The sequence below is a fragment of the Triticum aestivum genome, chromosome 3A, assembly GCF_018294505.1.
Source record: "Triticum aestivum cultivar Chinese Spring chromosome 3A, IWGSC CS RefSeq v2.1, whole genome shotgun sequence".
NCBI classification, from domain to species: domain Eukaryota; kingdom Viridiplantae; phylum Streptophyta; class Magnoliopsida; order Poales; family Poaceae; genus Triticum; species Triticum aestivum.
Genome location: NC_057800.1, coordinates 130,359,552 through 130,382,518, shown reverse-complemented (window position 1 = coordinate 130,382,518; position 22,967 = coordinate 130,359,552). Strand labels below are relative to the sequence as shown.

Sequence of the window (22,967 nt, the reverse complement as noted above, 5' to 3'; positions counted from 1 at the left end):
AGGTAAAGGGAAGGGTTTGGAGAAGGCAAATGCAATGTAGACACGGCGTGGTTCCGATAGGTGGTGCTATCATACGTCCACGTTGATGGAGACTTCAACCCACGAAGGGTAACGGTTGAGCGAGTCCACGAAGGGTCCACGAAGAAGCAACCTTGTCTATCCCACCATGGTCATCGCCCACGAAGGACTTGCCTCACTTGGGTAGATCTTCATGAAGTAGGTGATCTCCTTGCCCTTACAAACTCCTTGGTTCAACTCCACAATCTTGATGGTCCCAAGTGACACCTAACCAATCTAGGAGACACCACTCTCTAAAAGGTAATAGATGGTGTGATGGTGATGAACTCCTTGCTCTTGTGCTTCAAATGATACTTTCGGTTGAACCAGCTTTGAACTTATATGATGAACTCAAATGAACACCTCCACTTCGACCGAAAGTAGTTAGTTTAGTTTAGTTTAGTTTAAATTTATGTTTTATGTTCAGTTATGCAAAACTATCTACGTTTATGTTCGAATGCTTGCTACTTTCGGTTGAACCAGCTTTGAACTTGATCAAATTGAAGTTTACAATGTTAAGTTTAGGGGATCGAATAGAAACCGCCAAAAATTACTGGAGTTTATATATATATATATATATATATATATATATATATATATATATATATCCACTAAGGGTTTTAGTCCATTAACTTTTAAAGGATCGGCTAGAGATGGCCTTATGCCTTCTTTATTTCAGTTCTTCACAATGTGATGCTCTATATGTGCAAGTATTTACCGTGCAGTTCAATTTTATCAATAACAATTTCAACAATACCACTATGAATTACGATATTTGGTTGCTGTTAAGGATGTTACAGTTAACTTGCCCTTCCATTTTTTAACAATAACTAGTGTACTTTAGACATTCACAATACCAGTTTGAATGACTATTTACTTGTTTTTAAATGTTATGCCTGATGCAGTTAACACACCTTTCCACTTCTTGTTTTGCTTAACTAGTGTGCTTAAACCTGCACACTGAAGCTACCATTCATAGATTATGTTGTCTATCATGGATATATTTGGTTGATGTTTAGCCTGTTGTGCTTAACATGCCTTTATACGTACTCATACATGACAATATTGAGAATAAATTAGTTTTCCATCGAGGTTAGTTTCATCGCATTGCTTATATGTACTCACTGTCCAGGATATCGGTAGCTGGTACCATATAGCCTGGGGGTTGATAAGGGATTAATCGTCGAATCAGACATTTCATTGAATATATCTGTAACCCATTTATCAGTAGGTTAATTAGGGCCATATTTAATATATCTAAGGCTACATAGCAACATGCATTGTACTAAATGAGTAAATATGCAATCCCAGGCTACATAGCAACAAGGAATATTATTGCCTTAATGTTCTGATGATGTCTAGATATACATGTAATAAAATCTTATATAATGGGATGGAGGAAGTGTTGTACTACATCATTTTGCAATTGTTGTTTAGCTTCTAATATTAACTTGGTGCTTTTAGGTACATATGTCATTGCCAAAGATCCACACTTTGACCCTTTCTGCGTATGGGGCAATGAGATATTTATGAATCAACATCAAGTGAGGAACCCGATAAAGATTGTTATTAAAATGGGTCAAAAGATGTCAATCGAACTATTTCTTTACACTTTATGCAGGACAACAATGAACTAGAAGATGGTAAGTAAGGACTCTGCAACCTTCTTTTTACTACCCGTAATGAGTTGTGTTAGATGACAATGTCGGAATCTTTTTGCTTTGCAAAGGATCGTGAAGCAGTTTACTCAAGATTACCTCTCAAACTACATGATTGGTGGCTGGCCATCACAAGGGGTTGGACTAGAGTCGTGTGTGCCTTCTGCATCCAGGAGAGCACAATAGGGCCATTCCGCTTCACCTTGTTCAGCAACCAGAATGTCTGTCGCCTTTTTCTTTACCATCTGTAATAGTACAAGTATAGAACCATGGTTCATCATTCTTTATTTGGTGATGTAATTCTTGATCATATGTACATGTGAATCGAATAATGCACTAGTTGTTTGAACCTGATGGATATGAATAAAGTTATATCCTACTTTCAAATTCAAATTAGGCACAATTTTAAATAGCTGCAATTAAATTAGGGTGAATTACGGTCTACGGGTCATTACGGCGCACATGGTCTATAAAGCATAGCCTGTGTGATATACATCATAATTCGACATGGTTCATGGAGAGGAAACATGTGTAACCATGCACACAGTTGTCGTTTGTAAAGCGTGTGATGTCAGACAATATCACAAACGGTGCGGGAAAACTAAATGTGTGTGATTGTCAACCTATCGTACAAGGTTTACGCTCATGAATTGTTTGTGATGCGTCAGGCATCGAAAACGTAGAGCTAGTTTGGTACGTGCTTGGAAAACTCTTGTGCCTGGAATGTGCATGGGTTGCGCCTAGTTTTAGGTAAAACCATATAACTCTGACTGCAATGGCAATGCGAGCACAAACAAGTAGCAAGGATGAAGCGTTTGGGATATTCGAGATATTAGAAACAGTTTTATACGGACAACTGTATGCATCAAGGCTCCCTATCCTCGACGGTTTCTGGGTCGTGTGAGATGGGCCCCCTATCGCAGTCACTCGCTTGGCGACGGTTCCAAACGCCATCACAAAAAGGGGATAAAAACCGTTTGTATAGCACCTCGCTGTACTAGTGATTCTTACTTATATAAAAGGGCTATAATACTATTAGTAAATTACTATGCCCAGATGCCCCGTTATCATTGTTGCTCATGGTCACTTCGATAGATTTGGACTTCTGTCTTGGCTTCTTAAACTTTTGCAAGCACTTGGAGGCCCAGTGGCAATCCCACCAAAAATGAATTAACCATATTTCTTCCTTTCTTGTTGTTCTTATAACCCTTCTTCTTGAAGATTGTATTCTATTGGACTACGCAATTTCCCTTGAACTTGTGGAAATTCTTCTCCACCACATTGTCACTAGAAGTCCCCTCGGCTCCTTTAATGTGTGAGTTCTTTGCTCTTAAATTCTTTTCAACACTCGGATGACCGATGACATCCAAAAGTAAGAATTCACTTCTCTGATGTTTCAGAGAAGTAGAAACGTTCCTCCAAGAAGGAGGGGGCTTAGCAATTATGCATCTGATACGTCTCAAACATATCTATAATTTTATATTGTTTCATGATATTGTAATATCACTTTGAAATATTTTTGTAGCAATTTTTCTTGACTAACCTATGAATTCGGTGCCCAGAGGCAGTTGTTGTTTTCCGCATGTTTTTGACTTTTCAGATAATCCATATCTACGAAGGTCAAAAATCCCTGAGATTTAATATGATTTTTCCAAGCCATGAGGATTTTAGAAAGTGTCAGGGCCTGCAGGCGGGGTGCACCCGAGGGCCCACCTGGCCACATGCATGGACCCCCTAAGCAATGCCTTACACACATTGTTTCGCCTATAAATCCCAAACATCGAGAAACCCTCAGTACCATTTTTCTTGATTTTTTCTGCCGCCACAAGTTTCTCTTCCCGGGAGATCCAATCCGGAGGCCTTTTTTCTAGCACCCCGCGGGAGGGGGAATCCATCACCGGAGCCATTTTCATCAACATTTCTGCCTCCATGGTCATGTGTGGATAGTTTTGTTAAGACATTAGGGGCGATTGCAGTAGCTAGATGGCATCCTCTCTCTCTCTCACGAATCAATGCAAAGTACCCGTGAGCTGCCTCACATGGTCGGGATCAGCATGACGTAATCGGTGTTGTGTCTGTTTGGATATGATGAATTGTCGCTTTATGATCAGATTGTTCATTGAATTATGTTGAATCTTTTGAAGTTTCTTTGTTGTATAATTGAGTAGCTATGTATGCTTTCCGATCTATTTGTCGTCTCTGGCAAAGATTGATAGGTGGTTCTTTAGAGGAAGTGGTGCATAGTAGTGGGTTCAATCTTGTGATGAATTTGATCTCAGTGACAATAAGGGATTCGACATGTATTGTATTGTTGCCACTAAGAATAAAACAATGGTTTCTTTACCGCACTTAGATGATAGTTTTATTGTCTATGTTATACCATTGTCCTTATTTTAATAACTTAATACTTCGAGATGCATGTTGAATATCGGTCTTGTGGTGGAGTATTAGCTGTAGATGCAGTTAGATAACGGTTTACGTATCACGGATGTAACGCCTATACAAGATTATGCCATGAATGATCATAGTCATAAAAATAAATATTATGATTTAATCGCTGCCCAACTGTAATTTATTAATTTATTCCTTGCACTACATTTATATGCTTGGAGAAATGCCACTAGTGAACCTATGGCCCCAGGGGTCTATTTTTGTTTACCGAAAGTATCTACAAAAAATACTATTCTTTGTTGTACTGTTTTTAAAATTTTAATTATCTATCAATTCCTACCTTATCGTGCGGTTTACCCTTATAACTAGCAGGACAAGAAGTTGATAACCTTCTTGAAAGGTTGATGGTAAGAGTGTCTTGTGTTTTGTATGCAAGTACCCGTCACTTTGTTTGGTGAAAGTACTCATGTTGGTTCGAGAGAGGAAGTAGCATCCCGCAAGAAACTTGTCCGGTAAGTCACACTTAAGGAGTCGAGTTCCTTAGCGATTCATTGTATCCGATGAGCGTGGTTTAGAACACGGCGGTTCTCAACCATCATGTACTCATGGAACTACTTCATGACATACATCTCACTTCCAACATGAATTGCGCCCAATTTAGCTTTAAGTGCATTCCATAAGTTCTTGGCAACCCGCATATTGAATATGCCTTGACTAGCTTGTCTCCGATCATACTCAGAACGGCTCCGATAAATACGGTTGCCAAGTCCCGCTGAAAGTGTCGTTGCCCACTCTCCATATAATTCCGCTCCAATTTTGGCCATGTTCATTTCTATTTGTTGAGAATGAGCCCATGCTCAATTTTGCGCCAAGGGAGAGAGAGGGGCAATTTTGGCAACCTGCAATACAGAAAATATATTAAGGAGAGGGGAGCCGATGGATATGCTCCGTCGTCATGGAACTAAACTATGAACAACCAGATTTTTCCACATACCATGCCCAACAAGAATGCCATTATTATTTTATCCTCAAAAAGGAAAAATGCCATAATTTTTGCTGGGAAAGTAGGGATCAAAATCTTGGTGGCAACACTTTTAGCAAGGTGGGGCTAGAAGCAAGACGGACCACCTATTTCTAAGAACGCAAGCATTTGAAAACAGGCGCAACACTTAAAAAAGAGCCAAATGCACAGTCGTACAAGCCGCATATATGCGGCTGCACCACTGGACTGGAACTCCCAGTCGTTCATTTGGGCCTCCAATTTGAGCATTGGTCACCGGAATTCTAGAGCCAACACTGTCAGAACTGGCTGTAAAAAATTTCACCACATGAACACATCATGTCTCTACCGTTTTTCCAAAACTAGAAAAGTAACCGGCTACACATGCAAAACCTGCGCGCTCAACTGGAGCAGCAGCCCCCATGTTGGCTCTCAATCACTCCTTGGGCTCCAGCCAGCAGCCCTCGCTCGGCTCAGCTTGGGAGAGCAAGCAAGCAAGCAGTCCCTCTCCTCCCTGAAAAAAAGCTGTCTCTTTTCTGCCCTGCGCCTACACGCATACGCAGATTGACAGCGGCAGCGGCAGCAGCAAGGAGAGAAACAGACTCTCTCTCCTCACTAAATCCCAAATCCTGCTCTTATCATCCTGTTTTCCTGCCTCCCTTCTGCTGCTGCTGCCTCCTGCTCTCCAAAGCTCCCACACACATACACCCAGCCCAAGAGGAGAGAGAGAGTGAGTGAGAGAGAGAAGCCAGCAGCAGCGAAGGCTTTTGCCTCCCTCCCCCCCGCCGCCGTCCCCCCTGCTAAAATGTGATGTCCAATCCATCAGATTGCTTCTAGTTCAGTCCCCCACTCCTCTCCTGGGTCAGTCCCTTGCCCACCGCTGTTCCCCCTCATGCACCCTCCTCCGCCTTCTTCCTCCTCTTCTTGATTCTTCTCATGGTTTTTCCTGCTTCTTTTTCCTCCTAGTTATGGGATCCGGCGAGCTGGATGGACGCGCATTGGAGCAGCACCAGTAGCGGGGGCGAAGCTGCAGCCGGGGGATCTGGATCCGAGGCACCACCACCGGGGCCCTCACGGAGGCGACGGCGCAGGAGGAAGAGGAGGTGGAGGTGGAGGTGGCGGCGGCGGGCAGCAGGAGGCTGCAAATGAGGAGCAGCAGCAGCAGCAACAACAGCACCACCACTACCGGCTGCTGCAGCTGCACCAAGAAGTGCAGCAGGACCAAGAGCCTCCGCCCGCCCCCGTCTTCCAGCTCTCGCACCTGCAGGCCGCGTCCGTGAGGCAGCCGGGCTCGTCCGCCGAGTATGCCCTTCTCGCGCCCATGGGCGACGCCGGCCAGTCCCACCATCACCACGGCCTCCACACGCAGCTCCTGTCTTTCGGAGGCGCCGACCATCACATGCATCAGTTCACGGCGCAGGCACAGCCGCCCGCGGCGTCCCAGACGCGGGCGCGAGGAGGACGAGGCGGCGAGATGGTGCCGGCGGCGACGCCCGCGCGGGTGAGGGGCGGCGGAGGCGGGGAGATCGTGGCGGTGCAGGGAGGGCACATTGTGCGCTCCACCGGGCGGAAGGACCGGCACAGTAAGGTCTGCACGGCGCGCGGGCCTCGCGACCGCCGCGTGCGGCTGTCGGCACACACGGCCATCCAGTTCTACGACGTGCAAGACCGGCTGGGCTACGACCGCCCCAGCAAGGCCGTCGATTGGCTCATCAAGAACGCCAAGGACGCCATCGACAACCTCGACACCCTTCCCGCTTGGCAGCCCACGGCCGTCGCCCCCTCCGCCAGCAATGCCGCCGCGCCGCCGTCCTCCTCCACCCAACCTGACTCCGCCGACAACTCGGACGACCAGGCGCAGGCCATCACCATCGCGCACTCGTCGTTCGACTTCGCCGGCTCTGGCGGCGCCGGAGGAGCCACGGGCGGCATCAGCTTCCTCCCGCCGTCGCTCGACTCGGACTCCATCGCCGACACGATCAAGTCCTTCTTCCCCATGGGCGGGACCGCGGGCGGGGAGCCGTCGTCGTCCACTGTGGCTGCCCACTCGTCGGCCATGGGTTTTCAAGGCTACACACCGGACCTCTTGTCGCGAACCGGCAGCCAGAGCCAAGAACTCCGGCTGTCACTGCAGCCTCTACCAGACCCTATGTTTCACCACCACCACCACCAGCAGCAGCAGCAGCAGGAGCAGCACCGGTCGCATGGCCACGACGGCAACGGCACCGGCCAGCAGGCACTATTCCCCGGTGCGGCCAGCTACTCATTCGGCGGTGGCGGCGCCATGTGGGGCGAGCAGGCGGCGAGCCAGCGCATGATGCCGTGGAACGTGGCCGACCCAGGCGGCGGGAGCACCGGCGGCTACCTGTTCAACGTGTCGCAGCAGGCGGCGCATATGCAGGCGGCGCTGAGCGGCCAGAGCCAGTTCTTCTTCCAGAGGGGACCCCTTCAGTCCAGTAACCAGCCCTCCGACCGAGGATGGCCGGAGACCGTCGAAGCTGACGACAACCACCCGATGCAGCAGCAGCAGCAGCAGCACCAAGGGGGCTTGAACCCCTCCGTGTCGGCCATCGGGTTCGGCCCCGGCGTCAGCTTCTCCGGATTCCGCGTCCCCGCGAGGATGCAGGGCAACGAGGAGCACAACGGCGGCAATGGCGACAAGCCGCCGTCCGTCTCCTCGGCTTCCCACCACTGACAGCAGCAGTGGACGACAGATGACTTCACCACCAACCAACCTCCACAGTGTACCAGTAACGACATGAGCCAGCCATCAGCTCCTCCACTTGCATCACTGTGAGAATCCTAATGGCCTGACTGACTTGTACAGTCGCAGTACTATAATTCTGCCTGTTCTCCATTACTGCATTGCCGTCGACCCTTTCTTGAACTGCATCATCCTCTTGCAGGCCGGCGCTAGTTTGATTCCACTTCTTCACACAGTAGGAGCGGGCGATTGCAAGTAGCTAGGAGGAGCAAAATCTTCACACGAGTCGGCGATTGCAACTCTACGTTTGGTTGGTTGGTCGATTGGGTTTCCATCTCTTGTGCTGCGCGTGTCATTGGTTTTTGCTTCAAGATCACTCGGAGCTTCTTAGGCTTTGTGAGAGTGCAGCGACATAGCTAGCTGGTTAGCCAGCCAGCCAGCCTCTGTGTTGCGTTGCATTAGGTGTAGTTGATGCTGTAGGTCACGCTTAATTTGCTTTCTTTCTTTCACTTGTTGATGTATGCATGGATGCTTTGCTTCGCCCTGTGGGTTCAGGACCCGGGAGAAGCAACGGTGCTACTACCTTAGATGTTGTTGTTGTCAAACTTATAAATGGATGATGGATGGGGAGAGGAGTCTATCACTCCATCTCCATCTTTCCATCCTTTTTGGTCACAGCATCATCTTTCCATCTTTCTTTCTTTACTGTCACTACTATAAGCAGATGTTGATTGGTGCCTGTCGTGGAGTATCTTCCCTTGACATCTTTTTATGTTTATATTATATGCTGTGCAACCGAATCCAACCTTGTTATTTCTATCCAGCCTCTCTTGTTTTTAAAGACCTGTTTGGACCTGGGAAAGAACTTGCTCAAAACAACCAGAAGGGATGGATTTAATGCAAACTTTTAAGCTTCAAAAATACAACAACCGCAAGCTCCCATGGCTGTGGCTTGGATGGCCTCAGGCTATAGTTCGCTACAGTACATCCATTCTCTGCTAGCCTATCCATGTGATCTGTTGGGTCTCTTTCGTCCCTGCCGCCGCAGCAGCAAGCCAGGGCAGGAGGAGGCAGCATGCATGGCAGCGGCAGCAGATGCAGCTTTCCTGGCCCTCTGGATCTACATAGCACCGTGCCAAGGCAAAGATTGTCACAAGGAAAAGGCTGTGCGTGTGTGTGTGTGTGTCATTAGTACTACCATCTGCCTGTCTTACATGCGCCATCAGCGAGTCAGTGGCACGGTACAAGCGCTTTTAACCATTTTACCTAGTGCCAGGCCCTTGTCTTTGCGCTCACTGATGCAGCACTTTGTGACAGATGCCAGAAAGAGGGAGGACCATGATTGCCCCTCCCTCTTCGCCTCTCTGATTGGCTTCCACATGGAATCTCTTGTCTGTACTCACTGTAACTTTAAGCTGCTATGGTAATTACTTCTGGCCTCTGGCCTGTGGGAGATGATATGAGTGCATGCATGTTCTGGATCTCATCATGCAGCCACCTTCGCTTCCGTCCCTTCTCCCCCCCGGTACGCTATGGACTATGGAGTCCCCATAGACGAGAGTACTTTGTTGGGAAAACGGAATAAGCAGTGGCAGTGCACTGTTGTGTATGCATCCCCACAGCATTACTCCTACTGCAAGTGGTTAACAATGGCTTCACAGGCTTTTAGCCTAACTGCGTGGTGCACGGTGGTCCTAATGTCGTTTTTGGTTGATTTTTCGGTGTGTCTAGCTTATTTGGCATTATGACAAAAGAAAAGACTGCTTGTGAACCATTTGATTTTTGCTCTTTGCTGTTAGTTGGTATGAACACTAATGGTCGCTTCTATTGCTTGAAAAGTGGCTATTGGCTGAACTGAGAATGCTCATAGATGAGCAAGTCTAAGTGGCAGGTCCATACATATTGGACTTTTCTTGGTGAAAATTCAAGCTACACATCTATTTGACTATTTTGACCAACTATTCAATAATGGTCACCATCAATTATATGTGTCAACAGTTCTTTATGGGAACCTCCTTTTCGAGTGTCGAAATATCTCAAATGTTGAACCTTGGATAAAGTGCTAACTTAAGAATAAAAATAAATGTAGTATATCATCGCCTGCACCGCCATGTATGAATAGACTAGACCGGCCCGACGAATGGGCAATGACGGTGTCCTGGATTAGGGGGCCCTAACCTAGTCATCTCATTCTCCTCGGGTTGGGCCGATGGGCCCTCATTCCTGGTCAAGATGGACTCCGGAGGCCGTATGCAGGAGGTGTGATCAAGACTACCTCCACTGAAGACTTGACGTATACTCCAAGATATCTGCTGACGCCTTGCTCCTAGATACTGAACTTGTAACCCTAGATACCCTCCCTGGCGTATATATAAGCCATAGGGTTTAGCCCGTAGAGGGAACATCAATGCAAAATCATTCACCTAACCCTAGAGTTAGACCACACATCACGATCTCGAGGTAGATGAACTCTGTACTTGATACATCTTCATCAATATAAACAAGAGCAGGACGTAAGGTTTTACCTCCATCAAGAGGGCCCGTGTTGGGGAACGTTGCCTGGGAAACAAAAAATTTCCTACGCTCACCAAGATCGATCTAGGAGATGAACATCTACGAGAGGAGAGATTGCATCTACATACCCTTATAAATCGCCAAGCAGAAGCACTAAGAAACGCGGTTGATGTAGTCAAACGTCTTCGCGATTCAAGCACGATCCGTCCACGAACTCCGATCCAAGCGCCGAACGGACGACGCCTCCACGTTCAACACATGTACGGTTTGATGACGCCTTCACCTCCTCGATCCAGTGACTGATGGTGAAGTAGTAGCTTGAGTCCTCCGGCAGCACGACGGCATGGCGGCGGTGGTGGTGGAGCAATCTCGGTCGAGCTTCGCTAAGCTACGCGGAGAGAGATGAACTACGAGGGAGAGGGAGGGTAGTGTCATGGCATAGATGGGTGCGGCTGCCCTCCCTCTACCCCTCTCTATATAGGGGGAAGGGAGGAAGGGCATCCCTAGGGTTTCCCCCAGGGGGCGGCGGCCACAGATAGGGCGCCCAGGGTTTGGGTGCCCCCCTCCCACACGTGCCTTGCCCCCCAAGCAAGGGGGAGGCTTCCCTAGGGGGGCGCACCACCCTCCTAGCGGTGTGGGATGGGGTAAGGGGGCGCTCAGCTTCTTAGTGGGCTGGTGTGCTCCCTTCCCTTGGCCCACGAGGCCCCCAACACTTGTCGGGGCCGCCCGAAACCCCTTTCGGTCTTTCGGTGATTACCCGATACCCCCCGGAACAGTTTCAGACTCCGATTACCTCCGTCCTATATATCAATCTGCACCTTCGGACCATTCCGGAGTTCCTCGTCATGTCCGGGATCTCATCCGGGACTACGAACAACCTTCGGTCACCACCATAACAACTCAACTATACTTATATCGTCACCAAACGTTAAGTGTGTAGACCCTGCGGGTTCGAGAACTATGCAGACATGACCGAGACACCTCTATGGTCAATAATCAATAGCGGGACCTGGATGTCCATATTGGTTCCTACATATTCTACGAAGATCTTTATCGATCGAACCTCGATGCCAAGGATTCAGCTAATCCCGTATGCAGTTCCCTTTGTCTATCAGCATGTTACTTGCCTGAGATTCGATCATCGGTATCTCCATACCTAGTTCAATCTCGTTACTGGCAAGTCTCTTTACTTGTTCCGTAATATAAGATCCCGTGGCTAACTCTTTAGTCACATTGCTTGCAAGCTCATTGTGATGTTGTATTACCGAGTGGGCCCTGAGATACCTCTTCGTCATACGGAGTGACAAATCTCAGTCTTGATCCATGCCAACTCAACAGACACCCTCGGAGATACCTATTGAGCATCTTTATAGTCACCCAGTTATGTTGCGACGTTTGGTACACACAAGGTACTCCTCTAGTGCCAGTGAGTTGCATGATCTCATGGTCATAGGATAAATACATAGACATGCAGAAAACAATAGCAATAAACTTGATACGATCATACGCCACGTTTATAGTTTGGGTCTTGTCCACCATATCATTCTCCTAATGATGTGACCCCGTTATCAAATGACAACTCATGTCTATGGCTAGGAAACCATAGCCATCTTTGATTAACGAGCTAGTCTGGTAGAGGCTCACTAGGGGCACTTTGTTGTGTATGTATCCACACATGTATTTGAGTTTCCGGTCAATACAATTATAGCATGGATAATAAACGATTTTCATGAACAAGGAAACATAATAATAACCACTTTATTATTGCCTCTAGGGCATATTTTCAACAGTCTTCCACTTGACCTAGAGTCAATAATCTACTATTACATGGTAATGAATCTAACACCCATAGAGTGCTGGTGTTGATCATGTTTCGCCCGTGAAAGAGGTTTAGTCAACGGATCTGCAACATTCAGATCCGTATATACTTTGCAAATGTTTATGTCATCCTCCTTGACTGCATCGTGGGTGGAGTTGAAGCGTCACTTTATGTGTCTGGTCCTCTTGTGAAACCTTGGTTCCTTGGCTAGAGCAATGGCACCAGTGTTGTCATAGAACAGAGTCATTGGGTCTAGTACACTAGGTACAACTCCAAGATCTGTCATGAACTGCTTCATCATGACACCTTCCTTCGCTACCTCCGAGATAGCTATGTACTCCGCTTCGCATGTAGAATCAGCTACCATGCTTTGCTTGGAACTACACCAGCTTACTGCTCCTCCATTCAGAATATATACATATCCGTTTTGAGACCTAGAGTCATCTGGATTAGTGTCAAAGCTTGCATCGACGTAACCCTTTACGACGAGCTCTTGACCACCTACATAAACGAGAAACATTTCCTTGGTCCTTTTCAGGTACTTAAGGATATTCTTGACCGATGTCCAGTGATCCACTCCTGGATTACTTTGAAACCTTCTGGCCATACTTATGGAAAGGCTGACACTGGTCTTGTGCACAATATCGCATACATGATAGAGCCTATGGCAGAAGCATAGGGGATGACACTCATCTTTTCTCTATCCTCTATAGTCGCTAGGCATTGAGTCTTACTCAACTTCACACCTTGCAAAACAGGCAAGAACCCCTTCTTGGACTGATCCATTTTGAACTTCTTCAAAACTTTATCAAGGTATGTGCTTTGTGAAAGTCCTATCAAGCATCTCGATCTATCTCTATAGATCTTGATGCCTAATATGAAAGCAACTTCTCCTAGGTCCTTCATTGAAAAACACTTGTTCAAATATTCCTTCACGTTTTCCAAAAGTTCTATATTGTTTCCAATCAGCAATATGTCATCCACATATAATATTAGAAAGGCTATAGAGCTCCCACTCACTTTGTGGTAAAAACTAGATTCTCCAAAAACATGGATAAACCCAAAAGCTTTGATCACGTCATCAAAGCAAAGATTCCAACTCCGAGATGCTTACACCAGTCCATAAATGGATCGCTGGAGTTTGCACACTTTGTCAGCATTCTCCGGATTGACAAAAACCTTCCGGTTGCATCATATACAAGCGTTGTTTTGACATCCATCTGCCAGATTTCATAATCAAAAAATGCAGCTATTGCCAACATGATTCCGACGGACTTAAGCATCGCTATGGGTGAGAAAGTCTCATCGTAGTCAACTCCTTGAACTTGTGAAAACCCCTTTTCCACAAGTCAAGCTTTATAGATGGTGACATTACCGTCCGTGCCTGTCTTCTTCTAGAAGATCCATTTATTCTGAATGGCCTTGTGCCCTTCAAGTAATACTTCCAAAGTCCATACTTTGTTTTCATACATGGATCCCATCTCGGATTTCATGGCCTCTGACCATTTGTCGGAATCCGGGGCCACCATCGCTCCTCCATAGCTCATAGGTTCATTGTTGTCCAACAACATGACCTCTAAGATAGGGTTACCGTACCATTCAGGAGTAGTACGTACCCTTGTCGACCTACGAGGTTCGATAGTAACCTGATCCAAAGCTTCATTATCACCATCATTAGCTTCCTCTTCAATTGACATAGGTGCCACAGAAACATCTTTCTGTGGTACGCTACTCTCTGGTTGAAGTAAAGGTTCAACAACCTCATCAAGTTCTATCTTCCTCCCACTCAATTCTTTCGAGAGAAACCCTTTCTCGAGAAATGACCCGTTCTTAGCGACAAACACTTTGCCTTCGGATCATAGATAGAAGGTATACCCAACCATCTCTTTGGGGTGTCCTATGAAGACGCATTTGTCCGCTTTGGGTTCGAGCTTTTCTCACTAAAGCCTTTTGACATAAGCATCGCAGCCCCAAACCTTGAGGAACGACAACTTAGGTTTCTTGACAAACCATAGTACATACGGCGTCGTCTCCACTGACTTAGATGGCGCACTATTTAAAGTGAATGCAGCTGTCTCTAACACATAACCCCAAAACGATAGTGGCAGATCGGCAAGAGACATCATAGAACGCACCATATCCAATAAGGTACGATTACGACGTCCATACACACCATTATGCTGTGGTGTTCCAGGTGGCGTCAACTATGAAACAATTCCACATTGTCTTAAGTGATTGCCAAACTCATAACTCAGATACTCTCCCCCTCGATCAAAACCTAGGAATTTGATCTTCTTGTTACGATGATCCTCAACTTCACTCGAAAATTTCTTGAACTTTTCAAACGTCTCAGAGTTATGCTTCATTAAGTAAATATACTCGTATCTACTCAAATCATCGGTGAAGGTGAGAAAGTAATGATATCCACCGCGTGCGTCAACGCTCATCGGACCGCACACATCAGTATGTATGATTTCCAACAAGTCACTTGCCCGTTCCATTGTTCCAGAAAATGGGGTCTTAGTCATCGTGCCCATGATACATGGTTCGCATGTGTCATGTGATTCAAAATCAAGTGACTCCAAAAGTCCATCAGCATGGAGTTTCTTCATGCATTTTACGCCAATATGACCTAAGCGGCAGTGCCAAAAGAAAGTGGTACTATCATTATCAACTCTACATCTTTTCGCATCATTGTTATGAACATGTGTATCATCACTATCGATATTCAATAAGAATAAACCCTTCACAATGGGTACATGACCATAAAAGATATTACCTATATAAATAGAACAACCATTATTCTCTGATTTAAATGAGTAACCGTCTGGCATTAAACAAGATACAAATATAATGTTCATGCTCAACGCAGGCACTAAATAACAATTATTCAGGTTCATCACTAATCTCGATGGTAATCGAAGAGGGAGCGTGCCGACGGCGATCATATCAACCTTGAAAGTGCATTATATCGACTAGAGGGGGGTGAATAGGCGATTTTTATGAAAGTCTTCAAAACGTGGAAGTTTCGAAGACAAACGATAGAAGTAAACCTATTACCATGCAACGGAAGGTAGACTACACTAGGTAAACCATAGTCAAGTATTCAATGAAGTGAAAGCACAATGACTAATAGCAGCTAGGTAGTAAGGATCAGGTAGGAAGATATTATGAAGCCAAACAGAACACACAGTTATTCAGTGAAGACAAAAGATAGTGCAATCATACAATGACTTCACAAGGACCAACAGTAAGTAAAGGGAAGGTAAGGATGAAACCAGTGACTCGTTGAAGACAATGATGTTGGACCAGTTCTAGTTGCTGTGACAACTGTACGTCTGGTTAGGGCGGCTAGGTATTTAAACCTGAGGACACACAGTCCCGGACACCCAGTCCTCACCGTATTCCCCTTGAGCTAAGGTCACACAGACCTCGCCCAATCACTCTGGTAAGTCTTCAAGGTAGACTCCCAAACCTTCACAGACTTCGTTCACCGGCGATCCACAATCTCTCTTGGACGCTCAGAACGCGACGCCTAACCGGCTGGAGGATTCACAGTCCTCAAGTGTAATAAGTCTTCAGATCACACAGACAAGAAGACTTAAGTGATGCCTAACACTCTTAGGCTTTGGGTGGTTAGGGCTTTATCCTCGCAAGGAATTCTCTCTCAAAGGCTTCGAGGTGGGTTGCTCTCAAACGACAAAAGCCATACACTAACTCTGAGCAGCCAACCGTTTATGGTTGTAGGGGATGGGCTATTTATAGCCACTAGGCAACCCGACCTGATTTGTCCAAAATGACCCTGGGTCACTAAGGAACTGACACGTGTTCCAACGGTCAGATTTCAAACTCACACGACAACTTTACTTGGGCTACAAGCAAAGCTGACTTGTCCGACTCTGGACAAGATTCGCTCTCATAGTCTTCACTCGAAGACATAGGTTTTGGTTAAGCATCACTTCAGTCATTCTGACTGGTTCTCTTGGACCCCACTTAACAGTACGGTGGTTCCTATGACTCAACAAAGAAGAAAAAGAACTGCGAAGGATCTAAGTCTTCGAGCTCCATAGGCTTCATGCGATGTCTTCTCTTGTCATAGTCTTCAATGTGAATATCTTCATATACCACCTTTGACATCAATGTCTTCATACATTTTTAGGGGTCATCTCTGGTAGGAAAACCGAATCAATGAGGGACTTCTACCTGTGTTATCCTGCAATTCTCACAAACACATTAGTCCCTCAACTAAGTTTGTCGTCAATACTCCAAAACCAACTAGGGGTGGCACTAGATGCACTTACAATCTCCCCCTTTTTGGTGATTGATGACAAACTAGTTGAAGTTTTCAATGGGGAATATAATATGTGAAATTGTAAGAGGATAGGGAATTGTCTTCATAAGCTATGAGGGCTCCCCCTGAAGATGTGCATATAAGTAATTTGCTTTTGGAATGCAAATGCACATGGCAGGTTGTGTTTGTGGAGATCCTCTTCAACTTATGATGACAATCCATTATGCATGAGAAGGTATGTGAAAATAATGGCATGCGTAATGGAAAATGGACGTCTGCAAGATGATCTAAGTGCGGAATTTATCGTCGCACATGCAGAATTTATCGTCACATCACGAAGTAGCAAATAAGTAGCAGACGACCATCAAGTTTAAGTGTTACAACTCAAAGAACCAAATGTATCAAAACGAGAGTTGTAAACACGAAGCAAAATATAAAGCAACCGCCCATATGGACCCGCTTGAAGACTATGAAACTCATATGCTTCTCCCCCTTTTGTCAGTAAGGACCAAAAAGGTTTGAAGACATAGAGCATCTACTCGTTCCCATGACGAGTAGGTGAAGCAGCAAGGTCGTCGGTGGTGTTCGGCGGTGCAGAAGAACTTGGAGCAGTGTCGAAGCGTGTTGAAGGAGGTGGTGGTGAAGTAGCATCGTCTTCATCCTCGATCACTCTGGCATTCACAGTTGCAGCAGAGGAAGAGACCTCAGAGTCTTCAAGAGATGGAGTTCGTCGCAGCACTGCCCTTCGAGGAGGTGTGGAGTCAAACTTGAAGTGTTCAGAGAAGCCATCCTCTTGAAGATCATCTTCAGAGCACATCAGCGTCAGCCCTTTCCATGTGCGGCGAGAGGTTTCATGGGCAACAAAGGCATTCTTGGTGGCAAGATTGCGAATGCGATTGACGTCCACCAAGAGGCTTTGCATTTGGTGCTTCAGCCAGTCATGATGCCTATCCTGTTTCTGATGAAGAGCCACCAGAAGCTCTCGGTCATTGAGAACACGAGTGCGCTTCTTGGGTCGTTGGGAAATTGTGCTATCGGTGGCTTCAGTAAGGGCAGGATGTGGTGCACGTGTAGTTCCAGCCAAAGAATACACACGAGTGACGGCTTCAACTCCTTCAATGTTCTGAGAAAAACTTTGATGCTCCGCATTCTGAAGACTTAGAGGTTCCTTGGCAGGCTCAGGATAAATGGCTTCAACAGACATATCCACATCAGGCAGAAAGATCCGATGATTGCGAGCAGATGGCTGATATGAGATAGCGGAGTGGAGTTTAATCAGCCGCATTATCCATGGAGCGTAGAACTTCAAGCCAAAGAGATCAGAGCCTGATGCAGCAAGTTGGCGGATGAAGAAGTCCTGTGCATTGAAGCATTTTCCATGAAGAATATAGAAGACCAAAGTCTTCATTGCACCTTCCAGCTTGGCATGTGGAGAATGTCCTTTGATGGGCCAGAGAGTTTGCCTTATGATGTGATAAATAGTCCTTGGCAGATACTCAAGGTCTTCAATGAAGAACTCCTTGGGATATGCAACATCTTGGGGCAATAACTTCATCATACTGAGCATCTGACTGATGTTAGGTTCAGGCCTCTGAAAGATGCTTGCCACAGCTTCACTTTGAAGTTGACAGCCAGATTCGTAGAGATCGCCAGGAGTGGGCAGACCAGTGAGCTCAATGATGTCAAAGGCTTTGGCTTCGTGATGAACATTTCCTGTCATCCACTCCAGGACCCAAGTCTTCGGATCTCTGTTGTACCCACGGATGTGAAGTGTGGCATAGAATTGGAGCAGCAACTCTTCATTCCAATGCTCTTGGTCGATAACGAACGACAGCAATCCAACCTCCTTGAAGCAATCCAGAGCTTCTTCCAGACAGGGCAGACCAGCTATTGCTTCAATGTCAAGACGCTTATGTGGGAAGATGTGACCTTGATTGTATAGAATGCAGGAGTAATAGCTTCGCTGCGGATAGCTCCAGAACCGATCAGAAGATATTCTTTCCCTTGAGTAGGGGTTCCTGGAGCTATTGAAGAAAGTGTTGCCTGCTATGAAGCCATTGACATTGAAGGATCCAGGTGCTGATGCAGGACCTGGAAGCCTGGGCAATCTTGGGATTGGCTTCTGTACCTGAGGCCTGTGCTCAACATGATAGTCAAACTGAGGACCAGCAGCAGGTGCAGGAACAGAAGCAGTAGCATCAGTGGCTTCGCTCATTTCTAGTGCTTGGGTTGGTGAAGGCTCCACATTAGCTTCAGCCATGACAGCGTCAGTGGCTTCATTGGTGTTGGTGGTGGCAGCCTCAAGATTCTCAACATCCACTTGACGAGCTGGAGGGTCGGTCACAATCACAGCTTCTTGGTGAGACGGGGGTGTAGCAGCGCTTGGGGTTTCTTCTTCATCGGCTGATGCAGCCGGAATGTCTTCAGCAGCTGTAGCTTCAGACTCAGAGACTGGGTCCTTTGCGAAGCCTGCGTAACGCTGGCGACGCCTATGGAGTTGGAGTTGGCTGGGCCTCAAAGTCTCCCTCCTCTTGTGCTTGTGGGCGATCAGCCCATGATGCATCCTAAGCAATTGGCGTCAGAGGACGACCAATGCTGATGAGCTCGCTGTGCGGTAGCACAGGCGATGATACCTGTTGGTGCTTGAGCTGAGGAAGAACTGCATCATCTTCAACATGGTCATGGTGACCAATGTCTTCAGCAGCGATGGGATCAGCTGCTGGAAATTCTTCAGCTTCATGAGCCCCTGTGAAAGCAGGCTCATGGACAATCAGTTGGCGCTTTGAGGTTCAGCGTCAGGGCGAACCATGGAGATGGGTTCAACAATCAAGGGCTCTATGGGAGTAGCCCGTTCCTTCTTGGTCTTCCGCTTCTTCTTGGAGGGGGCAGTAGCAGAGGCTTCAGGATATTTCCTCTTTCTGGCTTCAGCCTCAGCAGTCCTTGTCTTCTTTAGTTCTGAAGCTGTGGACCTAGCTTTTGGCTTCGAGCCAGTCATGTTGGTGGGGAAGACAATGGGATCTGCTTCCTCTCTTGGTGCGTCGGTTTTGGCCACAGTGGGCTTCTTCTTCTTCTTAGCAGCCATCCTAGGATCAAAGCCCGGGCGCCCAAGGGCCTTGCGCTTCTCAGCCTCATTGTAGCCTTGCACACACTTGTCAGCCAGGCTCTTCATGCGCTCATGAGAACCTTGAGCTTCTGCGCGTTTCTTGAGAAAGGCTTCTTTGAGCTTGTGCAGCATAATCTGGAAGTTTTTCACCTCTTGCACGCTGAGCTTGGCCATATGCTTCTTGAACTGAGCTTTCTCAAAGTCAATCTTTTGCTTCAGTTCAACAATGCGCTGGGCGATAGCTAATTCTGAAGCAATGGCGCCATGGAAGGCGACACTGAGGCCAATGGGTAGTTGCAAATCTTCGAAGCTGATGTTGGGCGTGTCAAACCACTCATCTCTGGACCTGGGTTGAAGATTTTTGTATAGGATGTCTCCCCATGGTCGCTTGATGGCATTCTTTTCAGCATATTGCTTTGTCACAAATCTGTACTTGAACCATTGTTCTGCCCAATATCTTCGAATCCACTGGATTCGAGTCTTGCGCTGATTATAATACTCTTCAGGATCCGTCTTGTATGGTTCAGAGAGGTCATCAGGCAGATCTCTTGATGTTTCTCCTTGACGCTTTCTGCCACCCTTCCTTGCAGATTTCTCTGAAGCCATGAACTTCAAACTGAAAGGCTTCAAGACGTTCAAAGGCTTTAAAGGCTTTTGCTTGCTGGACAAACAGGAACTGGCTTCGGGAGAATTTATATGATGCTATAAGAATTCTGCAAATGAATGCAGACTATGAGAACCAAGGGATTCTCCCACGGACATGTACCTGTGACAGCATTAAGGTGCAAGGGAAGGGGAAGAGGTCATATGCATTCTCAGAAGATTTTGAAGATAAATCAGTTTAGAAGACATTGACCTCATCATGCGAAGACATTCACTCATAGATGAGGAGTTGGTTCCAGATTTGTACGAATCCATGGATCAGTACAAGTGAGGAATCTAACTACTTTGTGAACTACAAGTGAATATACTAGGCATATTATGAGATGCAGTATGAAAGAGATCCAACTTGTGTCAACAGAAACTGCTTGTGATAGAAAGTGATGAAGCTATAGGATCAAAGGGGCCGTAAAAAGGAAGTTTTATTTACCACACGAGGAACTGCTAGACGGAGTGGAAGTGGAGGCCGAGAAGTTCGATCGTCCGTGCCCTAACTTGGCGATGGAGGACACCTACGGCGATGGCGGAGAAGATGATGTCCGCGGTCGGCGTGAAGACGGCGTCGGAGAGGTTGCGGCAGTGAAGCGCTTCGTCGCCGACGTCGTCGAGGGCTAGTGGTGGCGCTAGGGTTCGTGTGAGAGTGGAAGAAGAGATACTGACTGCGGTGAGGCGTGTATTTATAGGGACAAGGGCGGCTCAGTGTTATTACACAGGTGCCCCTGGCGATTCACATCTGAGGAACACATGGCCATCATGCAACATATCGGAGGTTGTTCCACGTCCCACACACGCCTGGATTGCCGGGTGGTCGTTCCCACTTCTCCGGGTTTCAGGTGAAGGAATGAGCATTGAAAACGGACTTAATGTTTGTCTCTGTATCTTCTGCTGACAAGGACGCAGAGAAGACATTCGACAGTTTCAATAGAATGCATATGATTTGGAGAGATAGAGTTTAAGATAGAAAGCATAGAGAGGTTTAGGGTTCGATCACATTCACTTAGTTCAAAAGATTCAATCAAGAAGACATAGCTATAAGTGAATGCTGTAGAGGACAGAACACTAGTATATTTATATATAATCAACATAGTGAAGATAATCATGAAGACATATTGAAGTTGAAGCCAAACCAAATGTGAAGACATATCAAATGTAACGCCATGGGTAAAACACTTCAAATAGAAGAATTTGGTGGTGGCGTTACCCACCGTATAGGAAGTATTAGACCCAGACACGGCGCACAATTATCGTGGCGCTCCGAAGTCAAATTCCACATTAATGTATTCACACTTAGAATGTATGTCTTGATTGATTGAAGATATGCTTTACTTCGTGTGTTGCACATCTAAGTCATCAATATGCATAAGTGTTAGGATGTGTGCCTGATCACAGGACATTTGAGGATTCCAAGATATTTAGCTCACACAGTAACTTGCAAAATCTCTTCTCATCCAAGGGCTTGGTGAAGATATCTGCCAATTGCTCTTCAGTGTTGACGTGTATGATATCAATATCTTCCTTCACAACATGATCTCTGAGAAAGTGATGACGAATTTCAATGTGCTTTGTCTTCGAGTGCTGAACTGGGTTGTTGGCAATCTTGATGGCGCTTTCGTTGTCGCAGTAGAGTGGCACTTGCTTCAGATGAATTCCATAGTCCTTGAGTGTTTGCTTCATCCACAGAAGCTGAGCGCAGCAAGATCCAGCAGCAATGTATTCAGATTCAGCAGTGGAGAGAGATACAAGTTCTGCTTCTTTGAAGACCAACATACAAGTGATCGTCCCAGAAAATGACATGTGCCTGATGTAGACTTGCGATCCACCTTGTCACCAGCATAATCAGCATCCGAGAATCCAACCAGATCAAACTCTGAGCCCTTTGGATACCATAATCCTAGAGTTGGGGTGTGAGCCAAATATCGAAGAATTCGCTTCACAGCTAAGTGATGCGACTCCTTTGGTGCCGCTTGGAATCGAGCACACATGCAAACGCTAAGCATAATATCTGGCCTAGATGCACATAGATAAAGTAAAGAACCAATCATGGAGCGGTATACCTTTTGATCGAACTCTTTACCATTGTCGTCGGGACCCAGATGATGTTTGGCTGGCATTGGCGTCGTGAAGCCTTTGCAGTCTTGCATACCGAACTTCTTCAGGCAATCTTTGAGATACTTCTCTTGAGATATGAAGATGCCGTTGCGTTGCTTCGTATTTGAAGACCGAGGAAGAACTTCAGCTCTCCCATCATGGACATCTGATATTGCTCTTGCATCATATATCCAAACTCTTCACTGTACTTCTGATTGGTGCAGCCGAAGATAATGTCATCCACATATATTTGGCACACAAACAGTTCACCATCATATGTCTTCGTGAAGAGAGTGGGGTCGAGGGAACCAGGTATGAAGCCTTTGCTCTTCAGGAAGTATTTGAGTGTGTCATACCAAGCCCGAGGGGCTTGTTTGAGGCCATACAGTGCCTTGTTGAGCTTGTATACCATGTCAGGATGTTTTGGATCTTCAAAGCCAGGCGGTTGTGCAACATACACTTCTTCTTCAATCTTGCCATTGAGAAAAGCACTCTTCACATCCATTTGATATAGAAGTATGTTATGATGATTTGCATAGGCCAGCAGTATGCGTATGGCTTCAAGTCGAGCCACAGGAGCAAATGTTTCATCGAAGTCAATGCCTTCCACTTGAGTATATCCTTGAGCAACGAGACGAGCTTTGTTTCTGACAACTTGACCATGCTCATCTTGCTTGTTGCG

The 22,967-nt window shown here is 46.4% G+C and overlaps 1 protein-coding gene across 1 annotated transcript; it reads left to right on the top strand.

Moving 5' to 3' along the window:
* Positions 1-5,667: 5,667 nt before the first annotated feature.
* On the top strand, positions 5,668-8,485 carry LOC123060661 (transcription factor PCF5). The gene is made up of 3 exons (XM_044483461.1): positions 5,668-5,967; positions 6,073-7,899; positions 8,013-8,485. The coding sequence occupies exon 2, from the start codon at positions 6,428-6,430 to the stop codon at positions 7,799-7,801; it is 1,374 nt and encodes a 457-aa protein (XP_044339396.1). The 5' UTR covers positions 5,668-5,967; positions 6,073-6,427; the 3' UTR covers positions 7,802-7,899; positions 8,013-8,485.
* Positions 8,486-22,967: the final 14,482 nt, after the last annotated feature.

Excerpts from the sequence above, each read along its gene's own strand:
- LOC123060661 (XM_044483461.1), top strand. The coding sequence starts at position 6,428 with ATGGGCGACGCCGGCCAGTCCCACCATCACCACGGCCTCCACACGCAG.